The sequence below is a fragment of the Epargyreus clarus genome, unplaced genomic scaffold (genome assembly GCF_041222505.1).
Source record: "Epargyreus clarus isolate Ecla_fem2 unplaced genomic scaffold, WU_Ecla_fem_2.2 ptg000009l, whole genome shotgun sequence".
In the NCBI taxonomy this organism is placed as follows: domain Eukaryota; kingdom Metazoa; phylum Arthropoda; class Insecta; order Lepidoptera; family Hesperiidae; genus Epargyreus; species Epargyreus clarus.
The window spans coordinates 13,183,087-13,207,427 of record NW_027332217.1 but is presented as its reverse complement, the minus strand read 5'-3'; the positions used below and the strand labels follow the sequence as shown (position 1 = coordinate 13,207,427).

The window sequence follows — 24,341 nt, the reverse complement described above, 5'->3', positions numbered from 1 at the left end:
ACATTTTAGATATTCGATCTGTCTAGACTGTCAGTCAGACGAAACAATTCAACTAAATACATTTTAACAAAAGCAGAATAAAGTCTTCAAGAGCAAATAGTACGAAAAGTTACCAAAAATAATAATAAAGACGTTTCAATCGATAAGCGAGTCTCGTTTTATGTAAATGGATATTAAGATTAGGGTTGGCGATCTGAGATCGATTAATCGAAGAATTGATCTTTTGGGCGAAAAATTCTATTATTTTACTCGATCCTCAGTAATGGATCGATTCAGTGATTTAAAATAAATCTTTATTTTAATCGATCTTAAATTAAAATTAGAAAATCGAAAGTTGATCTTTTCGAAGTTGGTTGAATGAGTTATGTACATTTTTTGCTGACGAATACATATTTCAGTGTTTGTTTGGTCCTGATGACCTTTATACGGCCATTTGCGCCCCTTTTAGGTGAAAAGATTTCTGGGGAATCGATTCTTTGGGTCTCGAATTTTCGTGAATCGATTGATTACACTTCGATTAGAGTCGATTCAAGAATCGATCTTTGTTGGAAAGAATCGCCATCCCTAATAAAGATAAAAGTTGTGTTGTGATTCCCAATGAGTGAAAAGCAATTGGAGCTTGGCAATGGATAAAAGCCGATCGATTGCTTTAACAAGCCAGTGAGAAGAGAAATCAAAACAACGTGAATAACACGTTTCTACGCGATGGTTCGAATCGGCGATTCCAACTATATTATGAAGGCTGATTTGAAATAGAACTCGGTACTTTGCTTAGATGGTACAGTCAGCTCCAAAAGTAAATGAACAGATTCAAAAGTCCAAAACATCAAAATCCCAGTTTTTTTAAACTTGATTAGTTCATATACGTTTAGAACTAACTGTAAACTACCTTATTTTGTAGGTTGTAGAGGCTTCGTTCGTTTACTTCGATAAAAATGTTGAATAACATTATATTTTATACTGTATGCCTGACTTGGGAAGGCTATTGTGTATTCACGTTATTTATTGTAAAACCGTCCATTAATGTAAATGTAAACATTTCTACGCTAAATTATTCTATTGTAGAAAGTTTTTTGTTTCAGTATTCTGGCTACTACAAAACAAGAGGTACAAAATATCTGTATTATAGTAAAGTTATTCATTAAATAAATTTTATTGTAATTTTAGTGGTCCCAGGTCAATAAAACGCTCGTGTTAGAGACTTGTAAACAACGCACGCGGTAAGAATCCCACATAACCCTACGTCGCTCCCATGCCACCGGGTACCTTTTGAAGGTTTCCCCCTCGTGCACAAAAATAAAGAACACTGTTCATATTAGTATCGAGAAGTTGCACTAGTAGAATCGGTATATACTCCGATATTGAAATATAAAAACAACCAAATTATAAACATATTCACAACAATACAATAAAAATATAAAACCACACGCACCTATTTATGCACCTATTTTATATCCGCATAAAAATGGATATTATAGTAATTATCGGTCAATAAGAAACCTCCAGCTTGAGACTTGTAAGCAACGGTGTCTTAACGAGGTGCCTATTGTGAGTGTTAGCCCCTGAGGGCCGATAATTTGTTTAACTTACTGTTTATCTGATAAAAACACTGTTTACATTATTATCGAGAAATAACAAATAAGAATAGCACTGAAGCAAAACATGCTCAGGACTTAAAATGTAAATACAATTTAGCAACACAAACTCACCCATCATTTAACATTAATATGTACAAGCAAAAACACGCCTGTATCTTTTTCTGATGTAAACTAGATTTTTATTATACTTTTGGTCGATCTGGTTACGGAAAACTCTTAGATCTCTAGACTTGTTAACAACGATGTATTATGAGGCTGACTATTGCAAGCGCCGACGCCAATGTGCCTATAATTCGTTAAACATTCATTTTTGCAAAGGTACACTGATTACCACAACAGTAGAAATATCTGTTAAAAAAAATCGAGATATTAAAATACCGTATCTAAATACAATGTGATCTTGTACAATGTTAATCTTTATCTTTTATTGTCGTACATAAAGTTATAAAAGAAATACACACGTGAATTAGTAACACATACATACACTTACATTGCAGCCAATAGAGTTACGTTAAAATTTTAGATCCCCGAGACGTGTAAACAACTGTGTACTAACGAGACTGCCTATTGTGAGCGCGGACCCTCGAGGGCCGGTAATTTGTTTAACTTATTCCGTGTTAAAAAGACACTTTAGACTTTATTATGAAGAAGTAAGAAACAGAAATAGTATTACTGGTTACATAATATACGCATATATGTATAAAATATAAATACACATAACATAATGTTTTATAATAATTTTAGTTCATACAGACACCTAAAACGCTCACATCCTCGAGACTTGTAAACAAGGGTACGTTAACGAGTCTGCCTATTGTCCGAGAAACAGCCCCGACGGGCCTATAAGATTACATAGATGTGTTGTTGGCACTTCCCTTATCGAAACATTCTCGTACTAAAATAATATAGGAGCTCGTTTTAAAAATAATATAGGAGTAGCAGACGAACATGCAGTCCACCTGTTGGTAAGGGGCTACTGCCGCCCATGGACATCTGTAATCAACCCTTGATAAGATTTCCACCTGCGGTCTGCCACAAGCCGCCCCCGAGACCTTTCAAAAACAAAGAATATTAAAAGAAATCACGCTTTTACGTACAAAATTTAAACGATAAATGAAAATAAAAGAAAATCTCGAAGCATTTTTCGTAGAAGCCCGTCTCATAAGTAACGGTGATCTTGGGTAAACAACCGAGTGCTAACGAGTGCCTTTGTTCGGGCGGACCTCCAAGGGCCGATAATTCGTAAGCTTTTTACCTTATTGTTTTACGGCTTTATCTTGTGAGTATTTTGTTTTTATTTTATTTTTCTATTTGGCTCAATTCGTTTTAATGGCTAATGTGTGTTGTTTGAAATGTAGTTGTTAGCTTTCAGTATCAAGACTATAATTTTTGAAAAGTATAAAAAATATTATTTTGGACAATTCTAATTTACGCGTTGAATTGTATAATATATATATATAGTTGGTAACTTACAATCACTTACTACCAGGCTGAAAGCTTTTTTGCTAAAAGATACACTATGTTATGTATCACTTAACCATTGACTTATCATTGTGGGAGTCATCATAATGGTCTAAGAAGCAAAGGGTCCGCGTTCGGTCTCTGGCCAGGCAGATTTATATTTTGTTTTCTGGCTTGGGTTGGTGTAGTATTTAATCCTCGTGCGGGGCTTTAAGCGTAGAAAGGTTTTATAAATAATTAAAAAAATACTTTTTACACTGTAAAACAAAGTATCCATTATCCTTTAGTTACATAAAAGTAAATAAGGATTCTTCAATCAAAATTTGTACAACAAAGCGATGAAAAGATATTTTTGTTTCCAAAGTTTTCAACATCTCAACTGCCTATTAAGTTGGGTATATTAACATTTTCTACTTTGAGGTCTTGTTGTACAAACGGTGGGAAACGAGGAGGAATTTGAGAGATTGGTATATCGTACTGTTATACAGATGGTGCCAGGTCGATTCATGATTAAATAGACTAGTTCATCATCATCAGCAACCCATTACTGTCCCATTGCTGGACGCGGGTCTACTCTCATAATGAGAAGGGTTACGCCATAGTCCACCGCGCTGGCCAAGTGTGACGTGCAGTACCGGGGTCATTTGGATGTTAAGGCGAAGTTGGCATCAAGAAAACTGGGCGTCTTGAACAGAGCGAAGCGGTACTTCAGCGCGGGGCAACTCCTTCTGCTTTATAAGGCGCAAGTGAGACCCCACATGGAGTACTGCTCACATCTCTGGGCAGGGGCGCCCCAATACCAACTTAACCCACTTGACTCCGTGCAGAAACGCGCGGGCTGAATCGTCAACGACCCGGTGATCTCCGATCGGTTAGAACCTTTGAGTTTGCGGAGGGACAAAGGTTCCCTCTGTGTATTCTACCGGCTTTACAATGGTGGGTGTTCCGAGGAACTATTTGACCTGGTGCCTACGTCACCATTCCTCCATCGCACCACTCGCCGAAGGATGAAGTTCCATCCACACCAACTGGACCCGTGGCGGTCCTCCACGGTTCGGTTTGCACGGACGTTCTTGCCGCGGACGTGTAAGATGTGGAATGAACTTCCTCCTGAGGTATTCCCGGAGCGCTATGACATGGGGCTCTTCAAAAAAGGTGCAAAAAGAGCTCTCATACAAAGCCGGCGATGCATTGGCGACTCCTCTGGTGTTGCAAATGTCCATAGGCGGCGTTGACTACTTTCCATCAGGTAGCACGTCTGCCTAATCGTTAGGTTAAACGATAAAAAAAAAAAAAAAAAAAAAAAAAGTGCGTATTTGTAGACTTCACATACCTTTGAGATTTTTTTTATAAATCTCTCAGTTATGCAGGTTTCCTCACGATATTTTCCTTCACCGTTTAGCAAGTGCTAATTAATTTCTAATACGCACATACATTTGAAAAAATCAGAGGTGCGTGCCTGGGATTTGAACTTCGGACCCCTTCGATCGCGAGGCCGAGTTTCTTAACCACTAGGCTATCACTGCCTGTAGTCCATCATTAAATACACTAGTTAATGTTGGACTATTGTAACTATTTTGTCTTAGTTCTTATAATGCTATTTTGTTTTGGATAATGATGCCTCTGCCCCTCAAAACAGTAGATTCATATAAACTGCATGTTTATTTATTTGGTGTTTCAGCCCTATTAAAAAACACGAGTTACTATAACTTTTACTGTTTCTCTTTTATAATAAAAAAATTAACTTGTTAATTTTGAATCGTTTATCAGTTGGCAATGTAGCAGTATATAAATTGAGCGTTCCAGAAGTTACAGAACTCAAACGGGATACTTTGGAGCGTTGTGAATTATTAAAACTTAATTAGTCCGTTGGTAAACTAAGTTGGAACCCTAATTTCATTATGATTAAACTATTAAATGATCAACGATACAGATTGTGGTGTTTCACTAGTTTTGTTATATGGATTCTCTCGTGTCGTGATACCTTCGTCATTTGCTACTTTCTGTCCTGCTGGTGGGCTGTTGGGCTAGGAGTACTTTTAAAATGAATAGGACATAGTTTACTACGGTGTCTAAATTACTTTCACGATTTTTTATATCCCCACATATAAATTAATGAAAGTTATTTAGCCGACCATCTTAGTTCTCAGGGATGGTTACGCATCTGTGATCGGCTTCAGGGGGCCTACCACCATCTTTTAAAAACCATCATAGTTTGGAAAAGTTTTATTTCAATATTGCATCAACGTTACTTTGTTTCGTAGTGTTTGCTTATTCTAAAAACAATCTTACTTTACCGAGGTCGTGGTACGAAATATCAACGTATGATTAAAACAATATTGTTATAAGAGATGGTAGAACCCTCCAGGTAGAATTTTCGTTCTACATGGAATTGAACATGATCATGAACAGATCCATATGCCGCATAACCATCAGGTGTACTGCAAGCTCGCTTGCAATTTTGTTTTTTAAAAATTTTGCAATTTCGAAGGTGGTAGAACTCTTTGTGGTTCGGCTCCGGCGGTACCACAGCCACACCTATTTCTACCTAATAACAACAGTGTTAGGCGCTGCTGGGTTCCGTTTTGAAGGGTGTGTGTTTTCCGAGGCGTTCCAGCTTAGTCCTCAGGGGTAGCGGTGCATCTGTGGCCGACCTCAGGTAGGAATATCTAATCCTATCGGGGATAGATTACAAATGTCCGTGGGCGGCAGTAGCCACTTACCATCAAGTGAACTGCATGCTCGTCTGCTACTTCTATATTATAAAAAAAAACACTGCTTAAAAAATCTTTGGATTTTAAGCAAAATTTACATTAAAGAATTCACACTTAAAATCCCTTCTATGCCATTTTATATTTTTACGTATTTTATGATAGAATGCTATAACAAAAAGGCTTAAAAATATCGGCCTAACAATAAAATGGCAAACGACCATTATCCGGGTTAGATCGGCAGCGATTGACCTGGATGTGGATATTCGAAATATTTTCAACATTTTGCTTTATGTCAATCGGTTATGGTTGGTTCAATTTTTATTTCAGTTGAAAATGATTGTTATGGAGGTACCGCTGTTTGAAAGTTTACTGCAAAGTCCCGGATACGAAATATGTATGGCCAGGTGGGCTACAGACCATCCGAATATTTCGTAAAGGCTGACGACCTATATGCTACAATAGCTTGTTCGATAGTTGCTGTAGCTAGTTATAATCTTAACAGTTAAGCTGCTACACTGTGGTTTAAGCCGCTGCAACTCGCGTGCAAATTATGCTTTGGTGACCCAAGAGTGGTGCGATTTTGATTTTATTCGAAAAATTACTTTTTCTTTTTTAAAATTACTTATTATTTTATTGTTTTACAAACCTTACTTTTAATTACGTTACTTTAAATTAAATTATAATCTTATTTACAATAAAAACGTAGATTATATTTACCTACGTGAAAAGCGTAAAAAATACGGCAGAAGTACTCTTCGAAACTGCTAATAAAATGGCAAGCGACCATTACAAGGGTGCGGCGTCAATCATCCAGCTACAGTGAAAGCATTGTCATGTAGCGCCGCGACCGATTGACCGGCCACGGATATCCGGATACGTATTGACGTTTTGTTACTTGATATATCAACGTCTTACAGAATAGGCAACAAAAATATAAGAACGACGTAAAATTATATACACTTTTGTATACCAACAAAAACATAATACAAAAGTTGGATCATTGGTCAAATTATGTTGAAATCCGTCAACCCGTTTAGGTTGTAAGGCTTGACAAAAATTATAACAGACATACATAAGATACTTAAGAAATATAACGCTTCACAGTCGGATAAAAACAACAGCATAAGTACTTCGCAGCTGCTAATAGAATGGCAAACGACCACTACAAGGGTACGGCGTCAATCATCCAGCTACAGTGAAAGCATTGTCATGTAGCGCCGCGACCGATTGACCGGCCACGGATATCCGGATACGTATTGACGTTTTGTTACTTGATATATCAACCTCTTACACAGTAGGTAAGTACGTAGGAAATATTTCAAGACGGAGAAAAGTAGAAACTAAAAATATAATGCAAAACTTGTATTATAAAAACTCAAAAAAGAAAAGGCGGCTAACGATATAACGGATATCCGGAGCTGTAATAATGTTATCTTATATAGTATATCAATCCTTTTACAGAAATCAAAGATTTAAAACAGGTAAAATATTCTGAATTCTGTTATATTAATAACTACTACACAAAATCTGGATTAAAAAGCTTAAAAAAGACCGGTAATGATGTTACGGATATCCGGAATCATGATTAAGTAAGATAATATGGTCATGGTTATAAAAAAGGTCTGTTTAATTTTGGAAAGGGCCCTATTAACTTCGTTAGGAAAAAAGACAATAAAGAACCTGGATTATAAAAAAAACAGATAAATAATGATGTTACGGATAGCCGCAAGGACCATAGATTTAATGGTTACCCTTTACAGAGTCGAAAATTGAATTAAGAAACAGCTTATACTAAGTAAAATATTTCAGTCTTTGTTGTATTAAAAAAATGTTATCAAATGTAAAACACCGGAATTGACGTTATCATAATCTTTGTATAACGTATGTACGTTTTGTTACAGACTTTAATACCTTTACAGAATATACACATTTTGCGTTATAAAAGTAAAAATATTGTAAAACACGCAAATTTATAATGCTAAAATTGGATCGTAAAAAAAATATTTACCTAAAAACAGGTTTTGACCGCTAGTAATGAACTGTCAAAGTATAAAAGGGTATAGATGTCAATCATGGTTACAGAGAGAGCATTATTATGTTACTTTACGGCCCATTGACCCTGTTGCGGATATCCGGGCAGTATTGACAGGTTACACAAATATACCAGCGTAATGCAAACTCACTTCATATATTACCGCCCAAATTAGTAGGCTACAGGTATCGCAGACATTTTAAACCTAACAATATGGTACCTAAGAGAATATTTAATCTTTTAGTTGAATATTAAAGAAACTTTTAAGATATATTAATAACATTTACTCGTATAATAAGCGCTTATAAATATAATTACACTCAAATACTCAATGATTAACGAAAAAACAAATTTCTAATATAAGGGGCTACACAATAGGAAAATAAAATCTCAAGTCTAGGTAAATAAATAGGCATTACATTACAAGGATACAGCGTCAATCATCCGGCTACAGTGAGAGCATTTTCATGTAGGACGGTGTAGCCGATTGACCTCGTTGCGGATACGGGGCATTGACATTTTGTTATGTTACCGTTTTAGGATAATACATATTTTAAATATAAAAGGATCTGAAGTCGCGTTGGTGTGATAGAATCAACTTTACGAAAAATTCTACTACTTTTAAAAAATATAAAACTTTACTCATATAATAATTTATAATAAATATAATGAAACATACATACTCAATATTTTACAAAAACTAATTTCAAATATAGGAGGCTACACGTTATACTACAGGAAAATAAAATCTCAAGTCTAGGTAGAAATAAATAGACATTACATTACAAGGATACAGCGTCAATCATCCGGCTACAGTGAGAGCATTGTCATGTAGGACGGTGTAGCCGATTGACCTCGTTGCGGATACGGGGCATCGACATTTTGTTATGTTAGCGTTTTAGGAAAATAACTACGGTTTTAGCATTATTCATGTCATACACGTGAAGTGTATTTTTTTCTAAAGGTAAATTTACCTAAGTGTAAGAGTCTTGTGTCACTTAGGTCTATAATCAATTCTGTATAGGATTGGAGTTCTATCTGAGATTAGTTACTTATATGGCTGACCAACTCCCGAGTTCGAATTTCTCGTAAACGTGTTACCTTTCCTCTTAAAACCATTCAAGCTTACACTTCCATTTAAAGCATGAAAACAGGCGCTTAAAACGACTACAGCTTTAAGGTTAATTTTTGTTTGGAGCTGTTGGATTATGTAGCTCAAATATGTTTTCCTTGATTATTTTATTAAAATAATAAAATGTCTATTTTGAAGGATACAAGGATAAGTATAATATATATATAAATATATATTATACTCATCCTATATATCCTATAAATATTATAATATATAAAAAGTGCTTGTTTACGTGAAATACCCTTAAAGTCAAGATTTTTAAAAATATAAACATAAATAAAATGTAACAATCAGAAAAGCTAAAAATAACAAGAGACTGGCATTTTATGAATACGCTACGTTTGTTTTCATTCATTCCCGGATAAAAGAAAACAAAGAAAGCACAATTTACAAGAGTACAATCATCCAGCTACAATGAGTGCGGTATCACGTGACCGATTGACCCGGTTGCGGATATCCGGCTTAGTGTATGAATGGAAATAAAAGAAACATGAATGACTTCGTATTGTGAAAGGTACACCACGGCCACACCTATATCTCTTCTATTGAAGAACTCTAAATAAGAGCTTAATGCTATTATAATTAAAAGTTAAAAACATTTATTTTGCGGGATACAATCATCCAGCTATGATGAGTACCTTATCACGTGACCGATTGATCCGGTTGCGGATATCCGGCTTAGTTTATGAATGGGAATAAAACAAATAAGAAAAACTGTAGTGAAACTTCGTAGTTTAAGAAGAACACTACAGCCGCACCTGTTTGTCTTATATGACAATGAAAACGGACAAAAGTATGATGTAACGATTCAGAAAAGCTGAAAATAACAAGAGACTGGCATTTTATGAATACGCTACGTTTGTTTTCATTCATTTCCGGATAAAAGAAAACAAAGAAAGCACAATTTATAAGAGTACAATCATCCAGCTACAATGAGTGCGGTATCACGTGACCGATTGACCCGGTTGCGGATATCCGGTTTAGTGTATGAATGGATATAAAACAAACTCATAGTTTTCCGAGGCGTTCCAGCTTAGTCCTCAGGGGTAGCAGCGCATCTGTGGCCGACCTCAGGTAGGAGTATCTAATCCTATCTGGGGTTGATTACAGATGTCGATGGGCGGCAGTAGCCACTTATCATCAGGCGGACTGCTTGCTCGTCTGCTATTCCTATATTATTAAAAAAAAACAAATTGCGATGGTGAAACTTCGTAGTGCTAGAGGTATACCACAGTCACACCTATTTCTATTTCATTAAAAACTTGTACTCTAAGCGGGTTTACTACCCGGTAAGTTGTGGTTATCCGGCGTAATGTATGAATAAAATAAACAATAAATGAAAGTAGATATGCCGTGCCGTGATAGCCTAGTGGTTAAGAAACGCCGCCTCTCGATCGAGGGGTCCGAGGTTCAAATCCCAGGCACGCACCTCTGATTTTCAAATTTATGTGCGTATTAGAAATTAATTATTACTTGCTTAAACGGTGAAGGAAAACATCGTGAGGAAACCTGCATACCTGAGAGTTTTTTAAAAAAAAAAATCTTAAAGGTATGTGAAGTCTACCAATACGCACTTGGCCAGCGCGGTGGACTATAGCCTAATCCTTCTCATTCTGAGAGGAGACCCGTGCCCAGCAGTGGGAGAGTAATGGGTTGATGATGAAAGTAGATATTACAAATTTTCCGTTTAATGTAACGCGACACACTACTAATGTCCTTTGAAAATAGTACGCACCATATAATCGATATCTTTATTCATATGAATATCATAGGAGATGATTAAAATATCTAGAAGCTGGGCAGGAAGTCTCCCTCCGGGGATATACCTTCTGCGTTTACCATCATGCATAGCCAAGCGAGGTGACTATGAGAAAATATTTCCCTTTAGGGATAACTTATAACCTAACCACATCTAACCAAAATTATACATTAAAAAAAAGTATTACGTCAATTGAACTACATAGAATCCTAAAACCTTAAAGTAAATTAATCCAATCCTATTCCCATTTAAATCTGGAATCAGCAGAATTACTTTATAAATGAAAACTTTAGATTACTGACACACTGTTCCGATTTCGAGGCGTATTTGGACAATGAAACTTGGAAAGTTTCGAACTAAAACAACGGACTGTATAAGTACTTGTTTGTACTTCTTTAGCTTAGTTTAACTGAGAGCCTGATAGGAAGTTTTAAACATTGCATCATCTTTAGAGTGAAACGATTGTGAGGCAAACTACGTAACTTGAGCGTTTATTTATAAACGCTTTTCTACACTCACAGCCCCACACTAGGATGCCCTGTGTCGTGGGTGCCATGAACACACACATAGACAAATACACAAACACTCAGACTCAGAAACAGAAATCTAAATTCATCATTTAGATATCTGTCTGGCCGGGGATCGAACCCGGGACCCTTTGCGCGTCAGACCGGTAAGGTGACCGCTCCGCCACGCGGGTCGTCAAATTATTATATACGCGTAGCAGACGAGCGTGTAGTCTACGTGATGGTAAGTAGCTACTGATGAGTGCTGGCCTACATATTTGGGTATGATGGTTGTAACGAAGACGAATTATGTAACTAGAGTGTTTTATAATATAGGAGTAGCAGACGAGCATGCAGTTCATCCTATGTTATATGACTACTGCTGCCCATGGAACTATGTAATCAACCCCTGATTGGCTAAAGTTCCGACCTGAGGTTAGCCACAGATGCGCCGCTACCCTTGAGGACTAAGCTGGAATTCCTTCGAAAAGTGGTTTACAGGTGGTAGAACCCTTTGTGGTTCGACTCCAGCGGCACCACCGCCATACCTATTTCTGCTTAATAGCAGCAGTGTTGAGCGCTGTTGTGTTCTGGTTTGAATGATGTGGTAAGAGAGACGTACTTTTCCGAGGCGTTTCTGCTTAGTCCAAACTACCTAAGGTCGGCCACAGATGTGCCGCTACCCCTAAGGACTAAGCTGGCTTACCACACCCTTTAAACTAGAAAACAATTATGAAAATAAATTTGAACCACAAAAATGCTTTACTATTAAATTGTTTTACCTCATAATACAATGAAGCGAATAATATACTCAAAATCCTGTAAAACAATTATCCTAATAGTGGTTTTGAAATTTATTCCCAAAAATAATATAACCGTTATTATTTTCGGAATTCCATTTAATAGGTTAAATTCGGTCCATATTTTGTGCCAGCCACGTGAACGAATCGAAATAGACCACTAAACCGTTACATAAACACTGATTTAAATATTGATAGCTGTCTGCCTCTATTTTTGCCATTTGTAACTGAAAAGCGCCTACGTATTCCGAATCATTCAACTGGAAGCGGTTCTATGAATAAATTACGGGTCTACAAACAACACATTCGTAGCTCTACGGTATTGGGGCGTTTGGTAATGTCGACTGTAGTACTAACGGTTTTTGGTTGAGTTTTCATTATTTTGTGATAGATTTATTTTGAAGATATTTTCATAAATTCGCGTAAAGGCAATACTGTTAATTGTCTATCGAGTTTGAATTAATATTTCTTTGTTGGTGAAACATATTACGTCAACGTATAAAATGTTACGTATAAAAATATTGCGTCATTGAAATAAGTACATACTTCGATTGAAATATTATCTTTTCGTACATACTAATATTTTCAAATGTAACATAATGATGATCGCTTATTTGGTACGTTGAGGATATTGGGTTCGAAACATGTTTAGGCACAACTCTTAAATTAATATAGAATACTGTACAATATTATACGTACTTATCTTTCTGCTTCGAAAAATACCATCGTGCTATTAGCGTCGAAAGAAAAGACAATATAATAAAATTTAGTTGAAATTGAAAAACTGTTTTAGTTTTGAAAAGTAATCTCAACACTTCAATCTCAGTCGACCTTGGTAGCTATCGACACTTATACGAGTATGACACACTGACACTAAAATATAACACTTGAGTTTATTTTAGTTCACGATACACTCCAGTAATACGAGGTTACCGTGAAATGTTTACATAATACATAATTATGGGGTAGATGTATTATCATCATCTACCCCGCTGATTGGGTCATGTCTCAATTAGAATAAGAAATATTTAGAACAAAATCGTGGATTACAGGTGGTATATACCACTGCCAAGCCAATTTCTGCCATTTTTTTTCGAGGGGAAACCTTCGAAATGTACCCGGTGCCGTGGGAGCGACACAGAGTTATTTGGGATTCTTACCGCACTAAAACCCCCCGGTGGCCGTCCTCAGCGCTGCGTAAAGGACTTCGGGAACTCCAGGGGAACGCAACCGGAGTCCCAGCATGCCGCTCGCTACACCGTCTGGTGCGTACGACGGTATGCGACCACACATACCGCCGTCCTTCCCGGGGTTGCTGGCCGGGCGGTTTGAGCTCCCACTCTTGCCGTCCGCAACCCCGCAAGCTCCTTTTAGTCGCCTCTTACGACAGGCAGTGGATACTGTAGCCCTACTCTGGTCCCGGAACTACATGGACAAAACCAATTTCTGCCTAATAACAGCAGTTTACCGCCGCCGGGTTTCAGTTTGAATGTAGTAGGAAATTTTCCTATTTGACTTATTTGATATATGATATACTTATTTGACTTAACAACTTAGTCCTGCTGAGTAGCAAAGCGTTAGTGGCCGATCTAAAGTAGGTCTCTATCATCTGGACAATAAAATATTTTGGAATAACATGTTACATTATTAGATAACATTTAATCCATACACTTTATTACTTTCTGTTTTTATTTTAACTCATATTGTCCTGCAATCTGCCTCTCAAGGTATTTAGCTGGAGGTTATGTGATTTCTAGTGGACATGCATAGGTTACGCCCAGTACGCACCCATTTTCTGAATAAAACTGTGCAGATGTCAATTGTAATTAAATTAGCATTTTTGCGTTATTAGCATTTTAACCTCGTATTACAAATTTTGCAAATAAAAACAAACACTCGCACACCTATATTGAAATCGAAATGAGCGTAGACGTTTATTATGTCCATCGCTCCTCAAAGTATCGTATCAGAAATAGCCACGATATAGGTCGCTCGTTGACAATCTCGCCGCGATAGATATATTTGGCAGCTACACGTCACGCTCGGTCAACACGACGAAATAAATTGCGTATTTATACGTTTTAATATCGAAATTGACGTTTTAGCTTATAAAGTATTTTACGTATTACTACGATATTGCAATACAAAATATAAGTTTCATGATGCACTTGTTAGGAGTGATGGTAAGAGTAAGAAACTTTAATTGTCAAATGCGGATATTAACTAAAAGTTGGCGTATAAAAGGCCACTGTAGATCGTCTACTACGGTGCTGTCGTGCACTACTTCTGACTACAAAATAGTATTCTTAAAGTGTTACTGTGTTCTAAAGCCTAGAAAATGACGTACTGTGATATACTCAACTAAATAAAATAGACTGTACAAATTGTGAGACTGAAGATGAGTGTAATATATACTTAGTAAGTTATGTTATAGAGAATCTTCCGTCGTTTTCAAAATCTTCCTTACAAAAGCGTAGTAGTAATAAGTGGGTACTCCTAAAACTACAAAACCGGCTGTCACGACAAAAATATGACATAATAAATACTGTTACAACAACATCTTTAATAATGCTGTAATCGTCAGTTAACAGTATTGCGCTATAAATAACTTCATTTGATGTGCAATACCTGAGTATGAAAGCACCGCCACACCTATTTCTGTTTAATAGATTACCACACCCTTCAGACCAGTATAGCATTGCAAACATTGCACCTATAAAGTAGAAATAGAAATATAGAAATAGGTGTGGCGGTTGTTTCTATTGGTGGAAATTACTGCAACTTTGATCAATATTTTTAATATGATAAAAATACCGTAAATAAATAAGTTTTTAATCTTTTGTAAACAAGGCAAGCAAACATTGCACCTATAAAATAGAAATAGATATAGGTGTGGCGGTTGTTTCTATTGGCGGGTAATACTCTAACTTTGATCAATATTTTTAATATGATAAAAATACCGTAAATAAATAAGTTTTTAATCTTTTGTAAACAAGGCCAGCAAACATTTGACCTATAAAGTAGAAATAGAAATAGGTGTGGCGGTTGTTTCTATTGGCGGGTAATACTGTAACTTTGATCAATATTTTCAATATGATAAAAATACCGTAAATAGATAAGATTTTAATCTTTTGTAAACAAGGCCAGCAAACATTGCGCCTATAAAATAGAAATAGAACTAGGTGTGGCGGTTGTTTCTATTGGCGGATAACACTGTAACTTTGATAAATCTTTTTAATATCAAAACGCACATTAAACTGAGAGGTCTTGGATATTTTCCAAAATTAATACCCTAATTTATAAGTATGATTATGTTTATTGAGCCTTTCGTTACACTATGTAGCAAATGAGTAGGCTATGGACATTTGTAATCAATCTCAGATAAAAGTAGAGTCGTATCTGAGGTTGGCCACATCAAGTACACCTGAAGACTAAGTTAGAACGCCTCGGATAAGTATGTCTCCTTTACAGCATCTTTAAACGATATAGAGCCGCAATTTTCTGTATCTAGCTAACACTGATGTTATTAGATAGAAATAATACCTAAATTATAAAAATATTAGTTAGTCTGATTATGAATATATTGGTCCATTATATATCCGAATGACGATCGAAGTGAACTCGGGGAGGCCTGTACTGAGCAAAATTAAAAATTAACTTCAACGAAATATCCCTGATGGCCCAAACAGAGGAATGCTTTTAAAACATCTCTTATTTTAATCGTTCGTTCAATTTGTTTAATTGCGTTCTGAGTTTATTGAGACACTAATTGCATTTCACTTTATTCTTGTAAAACCAATATAAAGAATTAAAATGGCATTATTTATTTTAAAGGACCTATCTCATTTTTAAATGGAATGGAATAATTTTTGCATAATAATGTAAATTATTTTACAGATTAAAACCTTCTTTTAGCTATATTTAAGCAACTAATTTTCTACTACGCATATATCTTTGATAAGAGGCGGGTGTCTTGGATTTCAACTTAAGACCCTCAAATTGAGAGGTGCCCTCTGAAATATTATTTCAAACCTCTACGCTGTTACTATAACTGTCTTTTTTTTCTTTGCAAGCCAAAACAAAAGTCTAGTGCTATTTTCTTTTCGTATTTTTTGTTGTTTACTTGAAGTGTTATAAATTAGACGATAAAATGTTCTTAGTTTAACATGGTCCTTTAAGCCGGATTTCCTGTAAACATATACATAGCATATGATCTGCAAACCTAAATCCATCAATGAAATAGCTCCAACTCAGATTAAACCGAGCATACGGCAGGAATCGGATTTATGAGTAATATTTCATCGGCATGACTAAAAGATGGGGTCGATAACCTGTCTATTTCAGTTCATACGAGGTGCAATATCGTTGATACAACCGGGATAGTTGAAGTACGTCCAAATGTGAAGACATCTGTCATCGGAAGACGGTATTCGGCAAACATTTCTGTGCGTGTGGCGGGGGCGCCGCTGGGCAACATATATTTTTGTTATAATAGTGAGTAGCAGACGAGCATGCAGACCACCTGATGGGAAGTGGCTACAAATAAGATTAGATTCTTTGAGGTCGGATACAGATGCCCCGGTACCCCAGAGGACTAAGCTGGGGTGACTAGGATAAGTATGTCTCCTTTACGCCCTTCTAATTAGAACCCAGCAGCGCTTAACACTGCCATTATAAGACAGAAAAGTTGTGGCGCCGTGGCAGTCGAACTACAGAGAGTTCTACCACCTCAGATGTTATTGATAATGTTGCTAGATTGTCAAAACTACCTAAGAAGTGGGATATTTAAACGACTGTATATCAATATTTATTATATTATAAATAATCTCTAGTACTTAATGATATTAAAAGATATTAATTTTACTGGCAAACAACTTAAGATATAGTTTTTAAGATTTTGAAATGAGATGAAGAAAGTATTTAATTATTTATCATAATCTTAAAAACTATAAAAAAAATATGGGGAAAATGTATTCATGAAGCTCACAACAAATGGTTGTTTTCGAAAACCGCCACCCGCACAGAAAACTTTGTGGCACTATATTTGTGGCATCATATTTGTGGCATTCGTCTTCTATGACGGGTGACGTAAGCGGTTGTATCATACTGTCTAGTAAATTATTTTCTCTTTAGTACACGCTTGTCAAATTCCATATTTCTCGACGGTAAGTGTATACAAAATAATGTCGTACTTTATTATTTTGGACGAAAGTACCGTAAATATATTTTAGTTGGTTGCGACTATTCGGATTTTCTTTTCACGTTCTAAAAATAAGTGAGCTCTTCAACAAACATAATGAGCAAACGAGCATGCAGTCCACCTGGTGGTACGTGGCTACTGCCACCCATGAACATCTGTGATCAACCCCAGATAAGATTAGATTATTACCTTAGGTCGGCCACAGATGCGCCGCTACTCTAAGAACTAAGTTGAATCTCCTAGAAAAGGTACGTATTTCCTTACCACGCTCTTTAAAACAGAGGCATGTTATTAGGCAGAGGTAGGTTTTACCAAAGTTCAGACACAATGTCGAATACCTTCTAAAAATATACATATTTATCGCATTTAACTTACCACACCCTTCATATCAGAATACTGCAATATGACTATTGATATAATAAAAAATCTATGAGCTAAATATATACACAGAATAACAATCTCGTTCTACAACCCTACCAGTTGCAAACGCATAACTGAAAAAAGCTTATTTTTCAAAAACCATCTCCCATCATAAAAGCCGTACAGCATACGCATTTGCGTCCCCCGGGAGCTAAGACAAAATCAATATACCACATTACGATTGTTCCAGGGATAAACGCTGACCCCTGCATGCACTTAGGGACATCATAAATATTCTATACCGCCTGCTTTTGAAGACAGGGAAATTTCCCATATTTCATCGTGTGCTTGACATGTTTCGCAGATCACGGGCGGGTTTGTTTTTGTTGAAATTATCGATGTAATTTATTAATGCAGTCCTTATTATAGAATGGTTAACTTACATAAATTGCCGAAGGGTTTGGTATCACTGGTTAATATTTAGTATTAGTAAGTAGGCATAACATGTACCAAGTTTAGTTCATAGTAGGCATTGCAACATTTCAATGAAAAAGACCTACTCGTAATAAAAACAAGAATAGTGAAATAGATATTGTATGAGTAGAAATTGACTTGTAAACAATCTAATTTTTTCCAATAGTTTATAAAGAAAAGTGTTCTAAGTCTTAAAGTATGTTTAATACAAGCAATATAAGTATAACACAAATAATTGAAATGTGTACAGAGAATAAAAATTCCACCATTTATTTCCAATTCTCTCTTCCGAATTCTCTCTTCTAACCAAGGTATTAGTATCGTTTTATTACAAACCATTTACCTAGCTAAAAGACTTCACATTTCAGCAACACTATCAACAGTATCCAATATACGATAAACCTTTTCCTTTCATGCCGTTTCTGAGCGATTTCTTAACAGTTAACTGTTAATGGGTATTACTGGGTTTTCATCGACTTATACGATTATTTTAAAGGCTATAATCGTGGAATTCAATCTGTGTGAAAACGAGAGATCGTGCCTCGAATAAACGATAAGCCTGGAAGTTCCTCTGGTACAGGAATCGATTAACTGTAAATTGATAAAAAATTGATTTTACATGCATGTATTAGTGAAATTAAATGGTAGATTCTTTCTTGGTTCGACTCCAGAGCCATTTATATAACTCTTTATTTTACCTATTAATACAATACAACCAATGCAATAATACTGTATTATTACTGTTGCATTCTGCTGTGAATGAAAATGAAAGAAAGATACTTAGATGAAGCATTCTAATTCTGTCTTTGGATGTAGTAACACATCAGTGATTATCTTCGCACATACTTTTCCGAGGCGTTCCAGCTTAGTCCTCAGGGGTAGCGGCGCATCTGTGGCCGACCTCAGGTAGGAATATGTCATCCTAAATGGGGTTGATTACAGATGTCCATGGGCGGCAGTAACCATTTACCATCAGATGGACTACACGCTCGTCTGCTACTCCTAATTTATATGAAAAAAAACGTAATTATGGAGGAGATATCCGCAGACAACAACCACTTAAATTTAATACGAGGTTACTTACCTTATTAAAACATTAATCAGGCACCTATTTAGATAACATACGATTATAAGATAATTTTCGTAGATATTAACTAGAGTTTCGACGTAATAAAAATGCAATTAGTGTTTGCCGTTAATGCACTCTGGGGGAAATTAAATTAATTGGGCTACCGACAATTACTGTAACAATTGATGTCAGAGGTTCTTAGTTTCTTTATTAACGTCAATTTACTTTTTAAGGTAGTAAAAAATCGATCTTTGATTTTAGTTAAAAATTGAGTACAGGTTTTTGTTTGAAGAGGCAAAATGTCTTCATCAGGGTTGCTTACACGTCTCTGACTGATTTCTTTGAAGATTACAATGCTAAAAGGTAAAAAAATGTTTATAACGGCATAGGGTATATAAATTGGACCATTTTTTTTAAATGTGGCCAATATGGTAGAACCTATATAGGCGGCAGTGATCTCTTACGTTTAGGTGGACTGTATGCCCGTTTGCTACAGTAAAAAAATATTTGGTGAAGCTACTAAAGCAATGGGAACAGAAAGAAAGTAAAGGAACTGTGATCGACCTCAAAAATATTATCGTACTATTAATTTAAGGACGTTTATGTGTTTAGTGATGTCCATCAGCGGCAATTGATCACTAAAAGTCAGATGGACATCATAGTTTCTTTTCATAAAATAGATTTAAAAGAATAATTCACTGCAGGGGAACTGCATGTCCCATTTCCAATTACTTGCTCTGTTAAAATAAAACTTTTATAATATTGCTATGCTTTTTAAAATTTTAGAAAGAAGCATTTTTCTTAGAATTCCTGGCGAGCTTAGATCATATATTCTTTTATAGGTATTAAAAGCACCATTAAGCCCGGTCTAGACTCATTACTTCCAATTAGACGCTTTACTGTTTTCTCGGACGTTTTTTGTCTTAAACTAAACTAATTAGAAACTTGATATATTTATCCTTAGAGATAACACGACGCATCAATTAAATTTTATGTGGTGTTTGCGAAAATCTCTTGTCAATGCTAAAATCATAACTTACATACGGTTTGTGAGGTAAAGTGGGGATGATGTTACTTTAGAAGTTGAAACCTCTTGAGCTACTGCACTGTTTTCACCGGTCATTAAAATTAGGATAAATATATTTTTTCCTGTAGGTAGACTTTCGTGCAGGTTTCCTGTAGTCTCAGTATTTTCACCTGTTAAATTGATGACTTTACTTAATTCTTAAAGTGGTAGAAGTTCGGCCGCAAACACCACCGTCACATGTATTTCAACCTGATGAAAGCTGTATTAAGCATTGTGGATTCAAGGATACTATAACGAAACATAAAAACGTAATTATACAAACACCGGTACACAGAGTATAAACCCGAAATAGTACTTCAAAAAGATATTTGTGTTTCTAATCAATATTAAAACTGTCTAATGGACAGGTCCATTGTATTTAAATACAAATAAATAGTTTTTATTTATTAGTATATATTTCAACATCAATTCAATTTGTCCATAGAGAAGGACTAAGTTTTAATCCGTCTCCACTGCAAGTGATTAAGTCTCTCAGCGCGGATTAAACTGTCTCCAGTAATTATTGAACTCGTTCGCAACTTGTCGCTTACTTTCTGCTTATATAGAATTATCTACTAAGCAGATAGATATTTGTGTATCAGACGATATAAAAACCACAGGTCGTCTAATAAGCTTTTGAATTTATAAATAAACAAATGAATTATATTTTATGAGAGTATATTTCAACATCATTTCAATGTATCCATAGAGAAGCACTAAGTTTTAATACGTCTCCACTGCTAGTGAATAAGTCTCAGCGTGGATTAAACTGTCTCCAGTAATTATTGAACTCGTTTACAACTTGTCGCTTACTTTTTGCTTATATAGAATTATCTACTAAGCAGAAAGACATCTGTGTAACAGAACGATATAAAAACACAAATCGTCTAATGGACGGTTCTTTTGAATTTACACATTAACAAATTAATAATATTTATGAGGGTAACATCAATTCAATTTGTCCATAGATAAGCTCCAAGTTTTAATCCGTCTTCACTGCAAGTGATTAAGTCTCTCAGCGCGGATTAAACTGTCTCCAGTAATTATTGAACTCGTTCGCAACTTGTCGCTTACTTTCTGCTTATATTGAAAATTCCAATAACTGACACTGACAATAATAAATAATGGGTATTTATATGATTTTGTTTGTGAGGCTGTGTGAAACAAATGTTATTATAACGTTTTAAGGGTTCTGTATTCATATGGTAAGAACCCTTAAAAAACTAAAGAAAAAAATTGCTATTATTATTAAACCTTTGCTGTTTGTCCGTCTATCCATCTGTCACAAAGCTCTGTCTCTTGAGCCGTAATAATGCGTTGATACTCTTGAAGACGAAGTTGGAGCGCTTCGAACCACTATCTCTTTGTGGTAAGCCACACCCGCTATCAGGCAAAAATAGGTGTGATGATGGTACCTCTAAACTCGAACCACAATGGATTCAACCATATCCAGATGTATGACTTGCATATTGCTTACAAGTGATAATCCTTGTTCCAGGTGCCACCCAACAGTTAACATGTGGAGCTCGAAGTAGACCAACATGACGTTGTTGCACCTAACACTGTTGGCGGCGCTGTCCGCGGCGGCGGCGCTGCAGGACGACGGCTGCAACCCGGACAAGATGACCGTGTACCGGATGGTGCTGCACACGTACTGGACACGGGAGAAGTTCCCGAAGCACTACCCCGACTGGCGACCGCCGGCGCAGTGGTCACGGATTTATGGTGAGTGAAGACTATTTACTGACTTTATCAAGCAATTGTGTATTAGTGATAATAATGTTGCGGAGTAATCACTACAATCGACTTAAATGTAAAAGGATCTGGATGCAGCTTAATGATGTCGTGATGATCACGTATCGTCACTACATGTGTCAGATGAAATGTATCGGGATTGACTTGCAGATAGATGAAATTAAATGCATCTTGTTGATTTAGATTTCTATTCTGGATGTAGGCCATGTCTTTATAAATTCTGCGATTTGATGTTAGCCTACAATAATTGATCCACTCTTTTTTCTCGTGGAAGTTGTAAAGAGAGTATTTAGCACTGTCTTCCTTATTTTGGATTTATGTAATTGAAAAATTGTGAAATGTTACACAAATTTTATTTCAACGAGCATTAGTGAATTATTTTTCTAACCTCAATATTTTAACCCATGGATCTAAAACGAATGAAAAAAAAAAGAAATCAGAAAAACAAAAATAGGGCCAGAAAAACTGCAGTCGTACAAATTGTTCAGCTCATACAATTGTGAAATTGCTCGGCCGTTGCGAACTGAGTCACTTGAAACTTGGACGGCGAGCGAATTCGTGAGATTTACTAGAGTACCCACTAATTTAATAGTGGGTACATAGTTGACAGTTGGTAATAGTATTTTTGAAGATTTTTATTACAATTTAAAACAAAACACAATTATCAATTATTTTACCAACGATGGAAAAAATCTTGACAGAAACTGTATACAAGAGAGTTTTGTAAGGAAAGTTATTAAAATTGTATGAAGTATGCGAGTCTGCTCTTGGACAGCATAATATATTTTCGCTGACAGCTATGCCCAACGCTGGGGCAGTAAAGAGTCTATATGTTTGTATACAAAGTAAAGTAGCCAATGAGCATGCAGTACATCTGATACTAAGCCGTCCTTGCCGTCCATAGACATTTTTCATCAACTCTATAAAGAACGTAGGTTCTATCTACAGCTAGTACGTCTATCACAGTTAAGTAACCACTCCTGAGGACTACAGGACCTTCCGAGGGAATACAAGGAAGTAAGGAATACTCACGGTCGAGCGTTACAAGTTCCCAATTTTCGAATTTTATTTTTATTTTATTGATTTATAGCCGGTGGACAGAAAATTTAAATATAATTAGGACGGAAGTTGTAAGATTATCAAAATGTGTTCCACAATATTCCGCGATACCCTAAAAAAGCAGAACTAGGCATACCCTTACCTTTATTACATAAAAATCACTTTAAATAATTGTACCATTGAAATAAAAAGGCAACAATAGTTACGACTGCAGTTTCAATTGTGAAATTTGTCGGGCGCTCCAGCCCGGGCCACTTTGAAACTCGGAGCACCCGAATAAATTCACGCCATTGTGCAAACTTTCGCGCTCGACTCGACTATGAATGAATTATTTTTTTATAAGTCGGAGACGTGACTTGTAATGTAAAGTGTACTTTGACGTATAATGTAGGTACCGTTTTGTTTTCCTTTGGATTTATAGGTTCCAAAATAAAGACGTATTATGGTTTAACTACTGCTCACTACTTCCATTATAGCAAGGTTCCAAATGATTATAGGACTATATATAGGACGTTCTCACGTAGTCCTCTAGGACAATATCACTTTTCAAGCATATCATGATAGAAATGGGTATGGCGGTGGCGTTGCCGCATTGAAATCAATGCTTTCCTGATACATGAACGTCTATTACTTCACCATACCATAGATCTACTATCAAGGTCATGTTCCAATGGATAGAAAGAAATAATGTTTCTTCGTTCCACTTGAAGGTTACACGGTCATGTTTGCCTCGACCGTGCAAGATGTGGAAAAAATATCAGAGGTATCACTGGACCGCTATGACATGTAACTCCTCAAAAATGGTGCAAATACAGCTCTCCTACAAAGCTAGCGATATATTGGCGGCTTCATCAGCCTATTTGCTTTATACTTAGGTTTGATGAAAAAAATATGGTATTAGTAATTTATATTAAACCGGCTGTAATACACACGCTGGTTCTAGTCCATGATCGTTTGCAATCAATAATAATCAGTACTGGGAATACCAATCATCATACGTAGCAATGACTAGTAATTTCAAAAACAGTGCAAAAGATTACTGGAGCACATAAACATTTCGATCATCAAGTGGAGTGGCGCCATAATGATCGTGATTCAATGTTGAGAGGACAAAAGATGGAATACAAATAGAACATTCGCGGTATAACGTTTGTAGGTCAAATGATTCAAACAATACGTAATGGTCGAATGATACAAAATTAGCGAATGCAGTTCGTGGTAAAATAAATTGTGTTACAAAACAATGTTGTGAAGCCATGTTTATTAGAGTCAGAATAGAGAAGAATTTGAAGGTGGTAGAATCCTTTGTGGTTTGACTCCGGCAGCACCACCGCCACACTTATTTCTACCTAATAA

The 24,341-nt window shown here is 36.1% G+C and overlaps 1 protein-coding gene across 1 annotated transcript in view; it reads left to right on the top strand.

Annotated features, from left to right (window-relative positions):
* Nucleotides 1-24,341, top strand: part of mspo (M-spondin) — an 82,889-nt gene that overhangs the window by 19,459 nt on the left and 39,089 nt on the right. The window contains exon 2 of the mRNA XM_073076764.1: nucleotides 21,670-21,896. Coding sequence (XP_072932865.1) covers nucleotides 21,713-21,896 — 184 coding nt within the window. The 5' untranslated portion in view covers nucleotides 21,670-21,712. The remainder of the gene's footprint in view (nucleotides 1-21,669; nucleotides 21,897-24,341) is intronic.